This window comes from Sturnira hondurensis, unplaced genomic scaffold (assembly GCF_014824575.4).
Source record: "Sturnira hondurensis isolate 20B ecotype Veracruz unplaced genomic scaffold, ASM1482457v3 Scaffold0001872, whole genome shotgun sequence".
Taxonomy (NCBI): Eukaryota; Metazoa; Chordata; class Mammalia; order Chiroptera; family Phyllostomidae; genus Sturnira; species Sturnira hondurensis.
Genome location: NW_028074503.1, coordinates 24071959 through 24090574, shown reverse-complemented (window position 1 = coordinate 24090574; position 18616 = coordinate 24071959). Strand labels below are relative to the sequence as shown.

Below are 18616 nucleotides of genomic sequence, written 5' to 3'. Positions count from 1 at the left end.
TCCGCCCTGCAGGTTTGAGACGTTCGAGGTAAACAGCTTCGAGCAGTTTTGTATCAACTACGCGAATGAGAAGCTCCAGCAGCAATTCAATTCGGTGGGCTGTGCGTCTGGACCTGGGGTTTCGGGGTGGGGGGACCTCTGGCTTCCTGAGCAGGACTGTCCGGGCCACCTTTCTCCCGTCCAGGGCCAGCGGGCTCTGGCTCTGTCCTGACCTTCCGTGGGTGTCCTGGGGGCACCCCAGCTTTAGGAAGGCTGTCCCCGCTGCTCAAGAGGAGGCCTGAACAGGGCAGCTGGGTTCTGAGGGTGAAGGAGCTCCCTCTGGGCTTTGACTCTCACCTTCCCGGGCCTGGGCGTCGGGGGCACTGAAGCAGCTGCAGGCAGACATGAGGCTTCCTGTGGCTGCGTGGGGTGTGGCGTTGTGGGCAGTGGTCAGGATGTCCTAGAGCAGGTTCATGGACGTGAGGGCCAACCACTGAGCATTTCCTTTCTGTAGTCCTGACAGTGACTCGGTGCCCAAACCTGTCATCCTGAGTGCACATCTGCTTACAGGATACAAAACCCATGTGGTCGCCACCTAGGGGAGGTGAATATTACGGTGTGCATCCCACTTGCTAACCTTGACCTTTGACTTTTTACCCTAGCACGTCTTTAAACTGGAGCAAGAAGAATACATGAAGGAGCAGATCCCATGGACCTTGATTGATTTCTATGATAACCAGCCTTGTATCGACCTCATAGAAGCGAAGCTGGGCATCCTAGACCTGCTGGATGAAGAATGTAAGGTAAAAGCGATGGGGCTGCCCCTCAGTCAGGCCAGTTCTAGGCTTGGGGTGAGGCAGAGGACAGCTGTGTGGTGCCGGGCGACACAGACCTCAAAGCTGGAGTTTCATCTGCGACTGGCCAGCGGCCTTCAGTGAGCTGAGAGAAGCCCTGGCGTCTCCAGAACAGCCTTTCCCTCCTGCAGCCCCTTTCTCGATTCTGTCTCCTCTCCAGCTCCACACCCCCAACCCGAAGGCAGCACCAGGTCCTGTGTGCTCTCCAGTGTAGCTGCCCCAGGCCCTGGGTAGAGGGGGGCTGCAGTTCTTCACTCCCTTCCCCAGGGGTGAAGGTCAAGGTCTACATGATTCTGAGGAGCACCAGAGGCAGGCAGTTTGTCTTGCGTTGGTCTGCCTGGTTCTGTGAGGAGGAGCTGACTGACGATAACCCTAACCCTTGGGGGCACGGCCTCTGCTTTCCTGTGTACACACCTCTCACAGAGACACCGGAATCCTTCAGGTGGATTGATTCTGCAGGACTCATGGACTCTTGGTGACTCCGCCTGCCCTTAGCAGGCACAGGAGGACCACGGTGGGTTTGCTTTGGCCTGTGGCTGGGAATCTGAGAGGCACCCCTGCCCAAGGGAACACGTCCCAGAACGTCTGGTTGGAGTGGTGGGGGCAGTGGTCCCAACGCGCAGGTGCAGAGACCTCAGACTGCTCTTCAGAGGGGGGCACACAGCCACCTCGGGGAGTCCGGGGGAGTGGGGGGTGGGGGGCTCTCAGCACATGGCGGTCCCCAGTGCAAACCACACTCAGCAATGATGAAAGTAGCCTCTGCAGTCCCTAGTCTCTGCAGCCTTGGTGTTCCCAGTGCAGGCGGGACCCCCAGACCCTTCCGTTCTCCGTCTGCTTGCTCAGTGCACGCCGCCCGTGCTCTCCCATCAGAATCTGTTTTACTTTCAAGAAGCGGAGAGAAAGTAAAATGCAACTGTGTAGATGATCTCTGCCTCCGGCTCCATGGAGGCTTCTGTGTGGGTCAGATTTGTAAAGCCGGGTGATTTCCACTTAAGACTGTATCCAGTTCAAACTCCCACCGCATCAGTCCACCAGACACCTGGAATGCATGCTGTGTGCACCTACCAGATGTCTGGTCTGGAGTGAAAATCCTCAGGAGGGAGGGCTCTTCCTGCTGGCCAGTCGGGGAGGAGCCAGCCTGAGTGAGCTGGGAGGGCCCAGAGGAGGGCTGCAGGCAGGACCCAGGGTCCCAGAACAGGCCAGAAGAGGCAGGGCCACAGCCCAAGGACAGAGGGGTGCCAGCTCACAGGATGGAGGCCAGGTGATGCTAACTCACAGACTGTGGAGCTGTACACAGCTGCTGTGGATCCCTGTGAGCCCTCCCTGGCCCTCCTTCTAAAGGCTCTTTGGGAGACCCGTCTGCAGAAGCCTGGACTTCCTGCTCCTCAAGTGGGTGGAGGCATGGAGCGTTGAGATGTGGGGTAGTGCCGTGAATATGACACACCTAAACTCACTGATGGCAAGATCATGGGAGGGGGGTCGAGCGGGGGAGAGGAACACCAAAGTTAGGAATGACACAAAGTCCCAATGTGGAAACCTTTCTCTGAGGGACTTTGCTGCTCTGAGAATTCGGACTGGTTCCGTGTGCACTGATGGAGCTTTCAGGACCAGGTGGGTTTCGGAGCCATAGGTGTTAGTACGTTTGCCGACATTCATGGACCTGCACATTTACAAAGGGGGCACTTTAGTGTGTGGACTTTATACCGAGATAAATCTGACTGCAAAAACCAGGGCAGCCGGCTGTGCGCTTCTGGCAGTGCCGAGGCTCCAAACCACAGCAGGTTGGGAGGAATTCCCGCGGACCTGGTCACAGCCAGGCGACTTGGCCTCCTGGTGGCCGTGGAGCTGCCTCAGGCGCATTCCGCCCCTCTGCCACTCAGATGCTCTCTGCAGGGTGACAAAGAATAGTGAGATTGCACTGTGAAGTGGGTTCTGTGTCCGCCACGTGTCAGGACACAAAGCCCAAGGAAGGGGTAAACTTGTGGTATGAAAGCAGCCTTTGGGAAAATCACTTTTCCTAGATTTGACACCCAGGGGCAAGCAGGGCTGGTGAGCTGGGATTTAAATTAGCAACATGGAAACCGGGCAGCCATGGGTTTAAAGGGGAGGCACACAGGCTCCAGTCCCTGGAACCTGCACTTAGTGCTGGAGGGGCAGGTGGGGCGCAGGGGCCAGAGTGTTCAACTGCTCAAGATGCCTGCAGGGGGAAGGTGGCTTTGCAGTTGTGGGCTTACACAAGGGGGCACCAAAAAAAAAAAAAATAAACACAAAACAAAACCCTGGAATTGATTCATAAAAAAATCGTGTGTTTATTCTTACACGTGTGAACTTCAGTCCCTTTCGAAGTGCTCTCCGTTGGATGCAGTACGCCTGTGGAGCTGTTCTGTCCACTGCTCCAGACAGTGTGTGAACTCGGTGGTCCTGATGCCTTTAGTGCCGCTGCTGATTTTGTTTCACCTCTTCCATGCTGGCAAAATGTTTCCCTTGGAGGACTTTTTTCATCCAGGGAAATGTAAAATGTTGCTCGGGTAGAGACAGGGTGAATAAGAGGGTGGGGCTTGGGGGGTTGGTCATGCCATTTTTTGTCAGAACCGAACTCTCAGCATGGTGTGGGCAGGTGTGCTCACAAATCATGCATCATGAAATGGGCAAACGCGTTCAAACAGCCTTTGAAAAAATTCCCTGAAGCTGAACGCAGCCTCTCACGATGCCAGCTGGTACACTGATAAGGGCGGGTTGCTAGAATATTCATCTAGTAGGGGAAACCTGGACAACAAGGGCTCTGCCCTCCAGAAAATAATGCCAGTTTTAGGGGGTCTCCCCCTTTCAGTCAGGGTTAGACCAGGGCAGAGGCCACAGCTGCGCCTCTGTAAGCAGGGGACCGGGGGAGAGGCTGTTAGCTCACAGGAGAAGTTCGTTTTCAGGCTGCTCTTAACAAAACCTCGGCCCCCAGCGCTCTCTCGGGCTCTGTGACTTGAGCCCTGTCCAGGCCTCAGGCCCAACATTTCCTGCCCTCCTGGGTCTCTGTCTTGGGGAACAAACAAGTGAGGGCTGATAGATAGGAGATGAGAGGTGTGCATGTTTCCTCATAAGTGACATAGTTGCATTTTTTGCAAGAATATTTTGAAAATGGCCCCACTCACTAGAATAGCCCATCTCTCTCTGGTTGGAGAGATGGAGCCAGGGGCTTGCCGAGGCAGGCCTGTGGGGGGCAGGGGCGCTGCAGGCTGTGCCCCATGTGACTGGTGTCTTTCTGCGTCATGGCACTCAGCTGGATGGCCCACTGGGAGGGCCCTTCCTGATGAATCCACTGTTGAGGCAGTGGGACAGGAGCGGCTGAAGAGGGGAGGGGAACTGCCCTTCAGTTTCCCCACCCGGGTCCATCCAGCCTGCTCTCTGTTAAGAGCAAGCGTTTGTGGTTTTTTAAGAAGTGGCCCCAGAGGTCTCCTCGTCCAGCACACCTGGAGCAGGTTTGGAGCCTCTGATGGAGGGCTGACGCAGCTTGTCCACATTTATTCATTCATCCAACCGACGAGCCCCATCTTCCTGCATAAGTGCCTGACCCTCTGCCTTCCACGCACCTCTGAGAGGGTCAGGCAAGTGCTGAAATCATCACCCGGAATGTAAGAGATAGGGAAACACTGAGGAAGAGATGACCAAGAAAAAGAGGGTCCCGAAGAGGGCTGTTCAAGCAGCGGAGCCAGATGTGGAGAGGGCTGTCCTGGGCAAGGGAGCATCATGTTTGCAGAACTTGAAATGGTCCCATGTGTCCAGAGCCCTGGGGGTGGCCAGTGAGGGTGGGAAGCAGGAACGATCTAAGAACGGGGAGCTCCACCTGCCCAGAGAAGACGTTTGGACTTGATTCCGAAGGCTCTGGGATTGAAGGGACTGAAGCAGGGGACGGACACCATCAGACCTGACTCATTTTCCAGCAGGTCTCTCCTGCTGGAAAGGGCGACTGTGTGTAAGCAAAGTTGGAGAGAGAGAGACTGGGCTGGGGGAGATGAAGGCTTGAGGAGAGGAGGAGGGAGACAGGAAAGGCAGGGGCGTGAGCATCTAAGGATTCGGGGAAACGGGAGATGGGGGACCCTGGTCTCCAGGAAGCTGGGGGTGGGTGGAAAGGGTGTCAGCTACGAGGGGACGTGCTGCTTTTTGTGAGAAGAGTAGAAGGGGCAGCTGCTGTGGGTGCAGATGAGTTTCTAGATGGAAAGCAGGAATTTGTGTCTCCCTGCGAGGGAGGACGTGAGGCATCTGCTCCGAGGTGGCAGGTAGGGTTAGAAGCACAGCCATTGGAAAGGCCAGTGTGAGAGGGGGCACCAGGGCGCCCTCAGAGGTCTGGGATCCAGGGAGGTAGCAAGTGAGTGACCGGGAGGCAGTTGTTGGTGGCAGCACCCCAGGAGGAGGGGAACAAGAAGTGGAGGTGGAATACCAGCCATTTGCTGCCGGCTGTTGTGCAGAGGACAGGGCTGTTGTGCAGAGGACAGGGCCCGGCCCCAGGTGGTGTCCCAGCCCAGTGAGGGAAGCCTGTCTGGGAGGGTACAAATCCCGCCCAGGGCCACACACAGCACCTGGTGAAAGCCGTCCTGGAGCCCAGGCTTCTGGGGAAGAGGCGCTTAGTGAACCTAAGGGCTTTCTTTTCCCCTCTTTTTTTCTATTTTATTTCAGTAGCACAAAGACAAATCGGGTTTAATATATTTTCACAGTGCTACTGAGATGTAATTGGCATACATTTCAGCTACTTAAAATACACAGGTCAGTGGGTTTGCATATAATCAGGGTTGTGTAGCCATCAACATGACGATTAATTTTAGAGCACTTCATCCCCCAGAAGAAACCCACTCACAGTCACTCCCGATTTCCCCACAGCCCCAGGCAGCCAATAATCCACTTCTGTCTCCACAGATTTGCTTATTCTGGACATCTCACATAGATGGGACCTTCACTTTTTAGTGGGACCATTGGCAGGCCACAGGGACTGGGTCCCTGAGGGACGGTCCCTGTCTAGCTTAGGGCGGAGCTGGGACCCAGGCTCCTGCCCCAGTGCCCTCCGCCCCAGTGCCCTCCGCCCCAGTGCCCTCTGACCCAGTGCCCTCTGCCCCACATAACTCTAAGAGGAGAGTATAGACGCTTGTGTGAAGCCACTTGCACACTTTTTTCTAGGCTCTTAAAAGCTATTATTCTTTAACAATTGCTAAGACTGGACTCAAATAGAAGGCACAACAGTTGCTATTTGGATTGCGTGGGGGGCAGTGAGGGGTGACGGGTGGTCTACAAATACAAATTAGAGATGAAAAAACTCTACTTCCAAAAAACCCCTAACAATTTGAGAAAAGCGTTACCGATTGCATTCTAAGCATCTAAAACCTATCTCCCGATTTAAATTTCCACGGTAAGAGAACAGTCAGTTGGACATTTTTTTTTTTTTGAAGGATTTGATTCGCTGCCTGTGCCAGAGCTACTGATGGCCTCGTCTAGATTTTATCAGAACACAAGATTGGCTTTCCTTCTCCGAGGCCTGTTTGAAATCTGCCTCTGCAGAAAGATTTTTGGAGATCAGTGCCTTCTACCTCTCCCTGCCCTTGTGGCTAAAACCTCGTCGTCCGACAGGACAGCCTAATAGCCAAAAGACCATGCCCCAGAGCCGGCCCGTCCCGGTGTGAACCCCAGCTCCGTGTCCTTGCACAAGTTACCCACCCTCTCTGGCTCAGCTTCCCTGTCTGTACAGTGTGTGCAAACCCAGTGCCTGGCCCACAGGGTTACTGTGAGAATGAAATCAGTTGCTACATCTAAAATACAAGGACATTGGCAAATGATAAGCTTGGCAAATAATAAGCACTGTGGGCTTTTGCTATTGGTATTATCTGGCCATCTTACTTGTGAATTCCTGCTGGCTCTTGTTTTTAGCTGAGGGTGGGGAGTGAGAAGAGCGATGGGGGTTCCCTCAGCAGGGAGTATGTGTACATGTGACCTTGCTCATTGACTCCTATCAGCCTGAATCAGTGAGTGTGTAGGATCACAGAGTCTTCTGACCAGAAGTACAATTTCATTGTCATGACAAGACGGTTTCAATTCCAGCAAATGTACTCGCTGACTTAGGCGGGGCTGCTCGTCACCTGCTGCCCTTCTGGTTCTGTCTCCCCCAGCCTGGCCTGCGCCCTGTGTGCCTGCCCTCCATCCCTGACTCCTGACAGCCGTGCTGTACCTGGTGGTGCCTCCCCACACCTGACGTTTCTAAATACAGGGTGCTTGGAGACAAATCTAAAATAGTATAAGGAAAAGATGCTGAATGGGATGTATTTTATTTTGTCTGCCTAACACAATTAATAGCCTCCTTCACGAAAAAGTTTGCTCCTCTTAAATATCCTACAGCACTCAGCACTGGCTAGTCAATACTAGTTACACCAAATTGAACATTGAGAAAAATCTGCTTGCTTAACAAAGTATTTGAGAAATTTGTTCTTGACTATGTAAGCATTTTCCTTATGGCACAGATTTTGATAGTTTACTGGAAAAAAACCCTTTTTAAATGGCTAGTGCAGGGGTCACCTTCAACTCTACCCCATCCAAATGTTCCGTCTGAACTAATGAAGGGGGCAGGTCAGTAGGTGACCCGTACCCCAGGGTTGTGTGTGTGCCTCAGTGTTCAGGGATGACAGGGTGCGGGGCACCTCCTGGGAAGAGTTTCCATCACCTGTGACAATTATAGGCCGTTCCAGTGACTCTGTTACATCTCAACAAAGCAAAATGCTTTTTTACTTTTGAAGTCATCTCTAAAGATATTGAAAGGGGTAGAATTCTTAATGTAGTGGAGCCTCTAAACCTAAATTTAAATTGGAGGAGGCAGAGCTTGGTACCATATAGCCTGACCACTAGTGCCCAGTGTGCAATGGAACCCAATTTAAGTTCTTTAAGGGGCAGGAAACCAATAGTAAGGCTTCTTGCTTGAGCCCAGCAACCTCACAGCCAGTAGTGATGACAGTCCACAAAAGCCAACAATGCATGCACACCACTGGAGGAGCGTACGTGTGAGAGCTCATTGGGAGTGAGGTCACGAGTGGTCAGGAAAGACCAGAGAAAAGGCCAGGCTGAGCCAGCTGGACAGCAGCACTGAGGCGAACTTGGAGAAGGAGACGGGGCTTTCCTGCTGCCGGACTTGGCCTGAGTGAGCAGGAGCATGCAGCAAGGGTCGAGGCATGTTCTTGACACTGAGGTCCCTGGCCTGACGGGGGCGGGGGGACCTCTTCAGATATGTCCCATGAGTTGTGACTCTGCTCCTGTGACCATGGCCCCCACTTTCACCCTCCTCTGGCCCTTTCAGTGTCCACCTTTCAGGCGGAGCGTGCTCCTACGGGCACCAGGGGAGCCAGCCCCCACGTAGTGTTGAGTACATACTGTGGCGGGACCCTACATGGCCATGGGTTGAATCTCATTTTCCATGTCCATATGGGGTCATGGGGTCAACTTGTTAGAGGACTCCACCCCCTTGCTTCACTTCTTGGTTCCCCTTTTCCTGGTCACAAAGTGCCTGGTTCTATGATTCCACAGGTCCCCAAAGGAACTGACCAGAACTGGGCTCAGAAGCTGTACGGCCGGCACTCTGGCAGCCAGCACTTCCAGAAACCCCGCATGTCCAACACAGCCTTCATCGTGGTGCACTTTGCCGATAAGGTGAGTCTTTCCCTGGGGCTCTGAGGGAGCTGCCGCAGCCCGAAGTCTCATAGGTAGGCCCCTCCCACCCTTTCTTCCCTCCCGGCCCTCTCTGTGCTGCACCAGGTGGTGACCCCATGGTGGAGCCCAAGCGGTGGTCGTAGTTCCACCCACTGTATGTAAGCATACCCAGCTGTGTGCTTACCAAGTACTTGGTGAGGGTCTCCTTCCTGGGCACCTAGCAGCTGTGACAGAGTCATGAGTGCACCCTGGAGCTTGAGAGAGAGAAGCAAAGAGTGAAACACAGGGGTGCTTATCTTTGGAGGGGGGCGGTTCCTCTCCCCAGAACTGGTGGCTACTTAGATTGTCTCTACATAGATTTCTGTTCCGCGCGCACTAACCCGGTGCTTCTCAAGTTTCCTGTGCACTCACGTCCCCTGCGAGTTTGTTAAAACGCAGGTTCTCATTCAGGGGGGCTGGAGCGTGGCCAACAAGCTGCGTTTCTGTCCCCCAGAGCAAGCCTTCCGGTAGAGGGGACTCCTTCTGGAAACAGTATGTTTTTCTGCAAAGTGAATATCCAGTTCCCCTATTATGTCTTGGGTTTGCATTTTATTCTTCTTTAATTTTTACTTACTGGTTTTAAGAGAAAAATAACCGATTTGTCATTCCACTTATTTATGCATTCATTGGTTGATTCTTGTATGTGCCCTGACCAGAGGTCGAACCCACAACCTTGGTGTATCAGGACAACGCTCTAACCAACTGAGCTACCCGGGCAGGGCTGGGTTTGCATTTTTACCGGGAGCATTGGTGGGGTTCCCGCTGCAGCGCTCCTGTGTGGAGGGGTGGAACTCATGGAGGAAGCTGGCCAGGCCGAAGCGCTCACTGCTCTTCCCACTTCCCTCGGTGGCCCAGGTGGAGTACCTCTCAGATGGTTTCCTGGAGAAAAACAGGGACACTGTATACGAGGAGCAGATCGACATCCTGAAGGCCAGCAAGGTAACGTGCAGGAGAAACGGGGAACGAGGGTGAGAATTCCGCAGCCAGAGCTTTCCAATCAAGTGCATTTCTCCCTGCGCATTGGATGTCTGTCTGCAGAACCTCCCTATGAGCAAACGTCACGTGGGGGAGAAGGCTGGAAGGAGTTAAGGGACACTTAGGTCTACAATATTATGTTATGCAGTATCTCCAGAATTTCTTTTCTTCTCATGACTGTAACAAAAAGGGAGCAAATACTGTATCCACTCACAGGTTGAGGAAACAAGGCGCCATTCATGTCCACAGATATGTCTTAAGCACCTTCCAGGTGGGGCATGGCCCTAAAAGCACCCTATGTCGCACAAAGGTGAGTAAGACAGGTTCTTCCCTCTGGTGGCTGACATGCCGGGACATCGTGAGTGGGCAGGTAAACACATGCACAGTAACTGTGGAAAGAGAGGAGGCGTGGGAGGTGGTTCCGTGCCCGGGAGGGGGTGGGCACGGTCGCCCCGCAGGCTGAGGCCCCAAAGCTGGTGCTGTTCTGGCTTGGGCCCTTCTGGGGGAACCGGGAAGAGGACTTCCCAGGATTTAGGAGGCTTTCTCCCAGACCTCATGACACTGAACTCACTGCGGGGCCTGATAGCACCAGAGGCGGCAGATTAGTTTCTCTCCAGGATAAGCCTTAGATGAATGCAATGGGGTGGGATAATGGAATGGAGAAAACACACCCAGCAGAATGTACCCAAGAACGTAAAGGCAAGCAAACCCCGTGAAATTGTGTGGCCCCGCCGCAAGGGCTTTAGGGCGGGTTTGCATCAGTATCGGGGTGTGGTTGGTCCAGGACAACCCCTGCCCTGCCTCGTCTCTGGGTCTCTGGAAGGTCTGGGAGTTAGTTGTCACAAAGACAAATTTGCTCTGGGGAAATGTGAATACCATTTTGGAGTTCAGCATGAGATTGGCCTCAGCCTGCCTAGCTCTCTAAGCCACGGTGGTCATTATGACTGACTTCATTCTCTACGAGCCTGGTGGTGTGTGGGGAGGTCGGGGTGGGGAAAAGGAGAGGAGCTACAAGGCACGGGGAGAGCGCAGAAGTAGGTGGTTTGAGTGCTAGCGGTGTTTTTCCTCGTCATGTGCGTCTTAGAAGCTCAGAGGCCTGTGTCCTTCTGTTAGTCTGACGGTGCCTCAGAGGGCTGGTGAACTTTGCTGGATTGTCACAACGTTCTCCTTTCAGGTTGGGGCACAGATGAGTGCTGGGGACAGTTGGGTACCTTCCGTGAAGTATGGAGTTTGGTTCTGCCCTTGTATCAGTTTTTGTCTTGAGTGTGTCTCAGGGATCCCAGAATCGAAAAAGGGGCCTGACAGATCATCTTTTATTAGTAACTGAGATTTTTCTCCCTTCTTTTTAATTCTATCAGTATTTGAGTGGTATGTGGTGATACAAATATAGATAGTTAACCTCACGAAGCTTACAGTCTAGTGAAAAAGAGGTACAGTTTAATGACTAATTTTGGGAATGCTGTAAGGTCAAGAAGAAGTTGTTACGGAAAAGAATCACGGGGGTTTCTTGGGCATCCCCAAGACCACCGCAGGTTCAGTCATTTGCTAGGAGGACTCGCAGATCTCAGCATGTGGCTGTACTCATGGTCTTGATTTATTACAGTGGAAAGATGCAGAGTGAGTCAGCTGGGGGGAGCCACGCGGTGCAGTCCAGGGGAGACTGGCTGGGCTCCCGAGAGTCCTCTCCCGATGCAGTCAGTCACGCAAAAGGTGCCTGCCTCCCACGGCAGCAGGCGGTGACAGTGCATGTGGACTGTCCACCCGGGCAGCCCCCCCAGCCCAGGCACTCAGTGTTTAGAGGGAGGGGGGTGGTTTCGTAGGCTCTGCTGCGCACGTGCCGAAATTCCGGACTCCCTGAGCAGAGCAGGTGTTCGGCGTAACCCATGTCGTTTGCGTAAACAGTGTGGACGCCATGAGCTGGGGTCGGCAATTGGTGAAAATCCTCAAACTCGCGCTCCCAGACGCCAACCGAGTCGGGCTCGTAAGCAGGCCTTTCCGAGGGTGGTCTTGGGCCTGTGCTGCCAACTCTTTTCTATACAGGGGTGTCATTTTAGCTGGAGGGTACTGGATTTTTGTTAGAAATGAAATACAGGCTCATGAAAATCCAAAGTAGTGCCCTGGCTGGTGTAGCTCAGTGGATTGAGCGCAGGCCTGCGAACCACATGATTGCAGTTCAATTCCCAGTCAGGGCACATGCCTGGGTTGCAGGCCAGCTCCCGGTTCCCAGCAGGGGATGCACGAGAGGCAATCATACATTGATATTTCTCTCTCTCTCTCCTTCCCTTCCCCTCTGAGATAAATAAATAAAATCTTTTTAAAAATTCAAAGTAGCATAGAAATGCACAAATTGAAAAGCATTCTTCTCCCCTACCTCCCTTTTCATGCATTCCCATTCTGTGTGCACGGGTATATTGGTGCGCCCTTTAAAGAGTGAACCAGCTGCATCACCCACGGCCCTCTCTGATTTCCCACTCGCCACTAATCCCGGCCCTCTCTCCATGTGAGCGCACACCCATCTACTCTGTTGTTCAACAGCTGCTGGTGTTGTGCAACTTCAAGGGATGCGGCGGCAAATGCCCTTCGCAAGTGTTTCTGCTTCCTTGTACAGTGCTGCCGGTTGGGTAAATGTTTAGAAGTGGGGCTGAAGGTTCAGAGAGTAGGCACTCCCAAAGTTTGTAGACAGGTCTGTGGTCCGCTCTCTTCAGAGGTAGCCGGCCCCTTTCTCTCCCCTACCCGCCAGCCGGCTGCAGCTCCGGCTCTCCCTGCGCCAGCTCGTGTTTCTGAGAACCGGTGACCTTGCTGCCAGGCTCCCTCCGAGCTGCTGCTACATCGGCCAGCAGCACTCAGAGAATGACCAAGCGGGGCTTCTAGATCTGCTGCATCCCGGCGAGGGAGGGAGCCAACCCACCCCCTGAGCCATCCCAGCCCATTGCAGACGTCCCAGAGGACAGAAAGCATAGACGGACAGACACTAGGTCAGCCGAGCACCAGCCTCTGCACAGACCTCGGCTCACACGCAGAGGGTGTGTGAGGTGTGTGTTTAATCACGTAGGTGGACTGTGTGTGGCAGCGTCTGTCATTGTGGCACTTTTAAAACCTCGCCGATTACTGGGCCTCTATTCTCTTTAAAAGTTCCTGTTTTCACAGTAGTCCCGTGAGGTTTGTGTTTCTCCCGCCATGTTAGAGAAAATGAAGGCCTACAACATACGAGGCTCTGTAGCATGGAATTAATGCCTGTTTTTTTTCACCTCACTAAGCAGAGATAAATCACAAATCCTGTATATACATTCGAAGTTTTCCTTACAGTATTTTTATTTTATGGGAGACCGAATGGATTTTTTCTTTTGCCGGCCCTCCTGGTAAGAAATTAGCAGGTCACCGTGCACAGTGAGGCAGTAAGAGTGGAGACTCCGGTGTACCCTACCAGCCAAAGCTATGTTGGAAGGACTCCCACCGAGAGCAGTGAGATGAAACAGTGTTAATGAGAATGTAATTAGTAAAGCCCCTCTAGCCTGCCCAAGAGGTTATAATGTAGCTCATTGCTTTCTCAGCCGTCAGAGAGCTATAAATACTTAAGAAGGGACTCTTTAAAACCTGACTTGTTATTAACAGACTGATTTGTTTTAGACGTGATATAGGGTAGAGGTTTCCCCTCCCACTTTTCATTCATTATCAGAAGCAATATTTTATCAATCTGAAAAATAAATCTCGAGAGTAGACTGTTTTTCCTCTGAGGATTTCCAGCTCCTGGGCGGCACAGAATGTGGTCCGAGGGATGAGCCGTGGGCCGGGTGCGTGCCAGCCGGCACCAGGTAACAAGGGCCATCCCGGGCGGTGATCTTGGGCATGCCAGCCCGATGCCCTCTTGCGGCTGCATGGCCACAGAACGGGTCTCGGGACCAACGAGGTGCAGAGGCCAGGTAGACCATACCGGCTGCGGCAGTCCCTGCGGGGTCCCAGAGTCGCAGTGGTGCTGCTCGGACAAGTGTGCTCCCTCCCATCTCCTTCCTGTGGCTTCAGCAGGACTTTAACCCCCCCAGGAATGACAGTGCGTGCGGGCCTGGTGCTTTCTACCCTGGGGTGTCCCTCACAGGGGACACACACATTCCATTTTGAGCAAATGTGTTTGCTTTTTAAAAAAAAAAGTATGTTTCTCATTATTTTCCATTATTTATTTTTGTACAGCAACTTTACTGAGATACTTTGACATACTATAAAACACTGCTTTTAACAGTATCTGATTTAATTGCATCCTATTTAAAAGCAGTTTGTGCCGGCCACTTCAAAGCTTCCGCCAGTATTTAGAGTGGACAGGTCACTATGTAGAGAAAACTTTTTAGTACATAAAACAATGTCAGCCCCTTTCCAGTGCAGGAAAGTGAAATGCCAAGACTTTTTCTCCAAAGTTGTAAATTTCTCCTCCAAAGGGGTAACAGTAACCATGTAAAAAAATGACTGAAAGAAAACTTATTTTTTTATTATGCTTACCAGGTTTTTAAAGGTAAGATCCTAGCCCTGGCTTGTGGCGCAGTGGATTGGAGCGTTGTCCTGTGCACCAAAAATTTGCAGTTTCAATTCCCGGTCAGGGCACATGCCCAGGTTTCGGGTTCAGCCCCAGGTCGGGGTGCATAGGGGAGGAATCTTTCTTTCCTCCCCTATCCTCATCCTCTCTCTAAAATCAATGAGCATATCCTTGGGTGAGAAATTTTTTTAAAAAAGATACGATTCTAAGCAAGATCCAAATCAAATGGTTATTATGGTGTCTTAATTTCATGTGTCTGTTTTAAAGAGAATATATTTTATGTTCTTATAAACAAGTGAATAAGCATGACTTCCAGCGTAACAGCTGTGTATGTAGCTGTAATCGACAATTTTCTTAAACTGTCAAATGGCCTTTAGAAAGTGTTTTCATACTTGCAATCCATTTCAAATAGATTTTCCCAGGCTTTTACAATCTCTCTACAAACTGGAACGGCAGAGAACACCAAAGCCAGAACTTGCGGACCCCCAGTGAGCAGCACGCGGTGTCAGGGTGGTGCTGGGCCTCTCTGCGGGTACTGCGTGTTTCCAGGTGAAGGGAGGAGACTTTTTAAAAGGCCTGGTGCTGTTTCTTACGGCCGAAGGCGAATTATAATAGTTCCACTACTGATCAGCTTACAGACAGACTTCGCAATAGCTCTCTAAAAGCCTGAGTGTCGTTAGTCAATTAAGTGAAAAACAACTTCTCTCCCTCACTCAGGAGTGCATTCTTTTTTGCGAGAATCCTCATTTGTGCAAGAAAATGGTAACTACTTTTCACTGAGATTGGAGGTTTATTTACAGGTGGGACCCTCAGGTGCCTGCCTGGCCCAGCCGCTTGTCCAGGTGGGTGCATGGGGTGGGTGGGCAGCAATCGCTGTTTCTTGCCTGGTCTTTTGCTGTTGTTGATAGCCCAAGGTCGAACACACTCTTCCAGTCCTATGGTCAGATGAGACATCATTGTGTGATCATTGAGTTGATACAACAAATTCTGAGTAGAATGTGATCCTGCTTTTCCTGCCCAGTGTTCACGTCCCAGCAAACTCCTCCCCCCTCCCCCCCCAGAGATCCCACCACTTCCAAGTGCATCTCAGTATCAGGGACCTGCAATGAAACATTGCTTTTAAACTAAAATAGAAATTCTCCAGAATAGCACACTGCCAGCGTAGGTTAAAATGTGCGTAGAGAAGTTTTCATTTTCTGCTCTTGAGTTGTAAATCCCTTGTGTGGGAGAGAGATGGATAGACAGATAGGTAGAAGGCACAGCTTCTCGGAAGCACGGAAAAAGGGGGCTTAAAGTTAATACTCTCATTGTTGAATCTGATTTCAAAGTTTGTCATGTGGCTTTGATACATGCTTCTGACCTTAGAACTTAACAGATTTCTCACAGGAAAGAAAGGCCGCTATTAATGGTCTCTGGAAACTAGACCTCTCAAACAGTGTGATCACCAAGTTGGTAACTCTCACCCATGACTCAGACATCTGGAAACCCATTTCGGGAAGTCCACAACTTGGAATACCCTAACTGGTGCTGTGTTTTGACACGAAGAGCCGCCTCCCAGTGAAGGTTTTAGGAAGAGAACCTGCCTTCAGCCCCGCATTACTTCCCTACTGAATTTTCTTGGTGCCAGGCTGACTGGGCATGTGACCCTTTCTCACGGGTGCCTTGGCCGTCTGGGGCCAGGCCATGGAGCCTCCTGGGCCTGGCCGTCCTCTTTCCGCCCCTCCCATGATCTCAGCTCACCTGTGCAGGGGTGGCTTTCCAACAGTGAGGACCAGTGAGTTTTCACACAAGCATTTTGGGACATGGTTTGCATTTGGAGAAAACTCTGGCTGTTGGGTAGAGTACGTTTGGATGAAGGTGCAGCTGGAGGGGGGCACTCAGGTTTTAGGTGACTGCATATACTGATCCAGGAGAGAGCTGCGGTTGACCTGAACTGGGGCAGCACTGTTCTGCCTGATGGAGATAGGGCTGATGAAAGGTAACCACAGACAGAACTTGGTAGTTGATTCAGATACCAAGTACAGAGGTGGCGGGATCTCTGACTTAAATTTGGGAAGGCAGCAGGTGAGTAAGTGTGGGTCATGTTGCATTTAGAGTCTGCAGTGGAACACCCAGCATGAAGAAGGTACTGAGCAGATAGTGGGGCCTGTGGGTTCCAGAAAGGGAAGACCACCAAGACGAGAGGGAGGCATGAAGGGGGTAGTTGAAGCCGTAGGCACCAAAGAGACCAGGGAATGAGTGTTAGAAAGGATCAGTGGTGGGGATGCAGTTCTGGGACGCAGTGATGCGAGAGAGAGAGAGACAAGCAGGAAGATGGACCAGTGAACGGTGCTAGGAAAGCGCAGTGAGGGAAGTAGGGGGAGAGCCGGAGGAAGGGGCGATGCCGAGCGTCAGGAAGGGGGTCTTCAGAGAGGAGACAGCGTCCGTGGTGTGGGGGCCTTCAGAGAGGGAGGCAAGCAGAATGAAACCGCACCGCCTCCCACCACTGGATTTGACCAGTAGGGCCCCCTGAAGCTGCTCTCGAGGTCAGTTCCTACAGCGTGGGGTGTAGGATGTGTGAGAGAGGCAGGTCAGAGAAGGGGCAACAGGAACGGTGGTGGACACTTTGCCCGAGGTTGCCTGGGAGGAGGTGAGAGAGGAGGGCAGCGGCAGAGCCAGGAGGTTTTTCTGACATAAAAGACACCTGAGCCCGATTATGTGTTTAGGGGAAGGAGCCAGTGAACAGAGATTCCAGGTGGGGAAAATGCGGGAGTTCAGGGGGTGAATAAAAGGAATCATCTGATTCCATTCTCTCCCCTCCGCAGAGAATGAAAATCTGTTAAGGTGAAGAGGTTGGCCATGGGTCATGCAGCTAGTTCAGTGGCGGTGCCTCACTGAAAAGTCGGCTCTCCTGCCCGTGCTCTGTGCCCTTTCTACTATTTCACCTTTCCTTCTGGAAATTGGCCCAGTTACACTCTCTGCTGGTCTCCCCACTCCTCTGGGCACCGTCCCAGTGCTGGGCGTGCGGGGGACTTCAGCCTCCCCCCGAGCTGCAGCTGGCACGGCCATTGCTTCTCTCCGTGTTACCCTGCCACTGGGGCGCTGGAGCCCAGCTGCCAGTGTGCACATCCTGGCTTTGCCACTCACCAAGCCCGTGACCCGGGGCCCCAAGCCTCGGTTCACCATCGTAAAATGGGATGTAGTGGTGCCCGTGCCCTGGGGTTATCGGGAGAATTGAATGAGTTCATGTATGCCTGGCACATTCTAAGCATTCAATAAATGTTAGCGTCTCTTATTAAAAAAAGAGGCCCTTCACATTGTTCTTAGGCTAAAGACCACAACCCTCACCTGTGTGACATGAAGGCCATTTATTCAGTCCCATGCCAACTCCAGGTAACAGGTGCATTCTGACCTCCATCACACGGATGGTTACAGGCTCCAACCACAGGAGGTGTGGAGACCGTTAATAAAATGCAGTCCCATCGGAGTGCAGCCACCTGCTACCACCACAAGGGAAGGGATTTCTGCTTGTCTTTGAAGGTTGGACAAGATCATTTGGGAAAGTTACCTTCTCTTTTCTTTAAACTGACAAAGAATTCTTGACCAGAATCTGCCCACTGAAAGTGTAGAATTCAGTAGCGTTTAGCATATTCACCGCGTTGTCCAACTGTGAACGCCCTGAGTTCTAGAGAGTGTTCGTTACTCCAGAACAAAACCCCGTACTCACGATCAGGGTCCCTGCTGTACCCCTCCCCCGGCGACCACAGAACTGCTTTCTGTTCCCTGGGTGGTTCGTGTACAGGAATCCCACACCATGATTTTGTATGGCTGGTTCTTTCACTTGGCATGTTTCTGAGGTTCGTCCCTAGCGCAGCCGGTGTCAGAACTTCACTGCTGCGTGTTGTTGGGGAACAACAGTCCGCCGTGTGGACACACCACATCTGCATTCCTGTTTCCCAGCTGAGGGAGGTTGGCGTGGTTCCCACATCGTGGCCGTGACAAACGTTGGTGTACAAGTTTTGGCTTGTGTTTCACTCCTCTTGGGGAGATGCTGGAAAGCTACTTTGAAAGAATGTCAGCAAAGCTCAAGTTCCAGTCCAAGAGCTCTCGTTTTCAGTGTTCCTCCTCTGCTTGGTTCTAGTTCCCACTGGTGGCCGACTTGTTTCACGATGACAAGGACCCCGCCCCTGCCTCCGCAGCATCTGCAAAGGGCTCATCTTCAAAGATCCACGTCCGCTCTGCCAGACCCCAGCTGAAAGCCTCCAACAAGGAGCACAAGAAGACCGTGGGCCACCAGGTCAGCCCCCGGGCTCGCGGCAGGAGGCCTGGGCCGAGGTGTGCGTGCAGCGCTGGCCTCTTTAGGGCAAGGGCAGCTGCAGAGCCAGAGGGAGGCCGGGTGGCCTCAGCCCCGCAGCTCCGTCCTTCTCTGCTGTTTGAAGAAGGAAACTGCGGAAGCTCCTCTAGAGCGAGCAGCCAGGAGAGGGCAAGGGGGTGACGGCAGTCTCAGTGCACTTGACCCCTGTGCTGGGGCACGCCACGGCACCACAGGTGCCTGGCGGGGGCGGGGGCAAGAGGGTCTAGAAGCTGACAGGGCATGGAG

General features: G+C 52.5%; 1 protein-coding gene across 2 annotated transcripts in view; it reads left to right on the top strand.

Moving 5' to 3' along the window:
* Nucleotides 1-18616, top strand: part of MYO5B (myosin VB) — a 254815-nt gene that overhangs the window by 161984 nt on the left and 74215 nt on the right. For both annotated transcript variants that reach the window (XM_037034115.1, XM_037034116.1), the window contains exons 11-15: nucleotides 13-94; nucleotides 642-782; nucleotides 8379-8501; nucleotides 9396-9479; nucleotides 18158-18313. In XM_037034115.1, the coding sequence (XP_036890010.1) occupies nucleotides 13-94; nucleotides 642-782; nucleotides 8379-8501; nucleotides 9396-9479; nucleotides 18158-18313 (586 nt within the window). The remainder of the gene's footprint in view (nucleotides 1-12; nucleotides 95-641; nucleotides 783-8378; nucleotides 8502-9395; nucleotides 9480-18157; nucleotides 18314-18616) is intronic.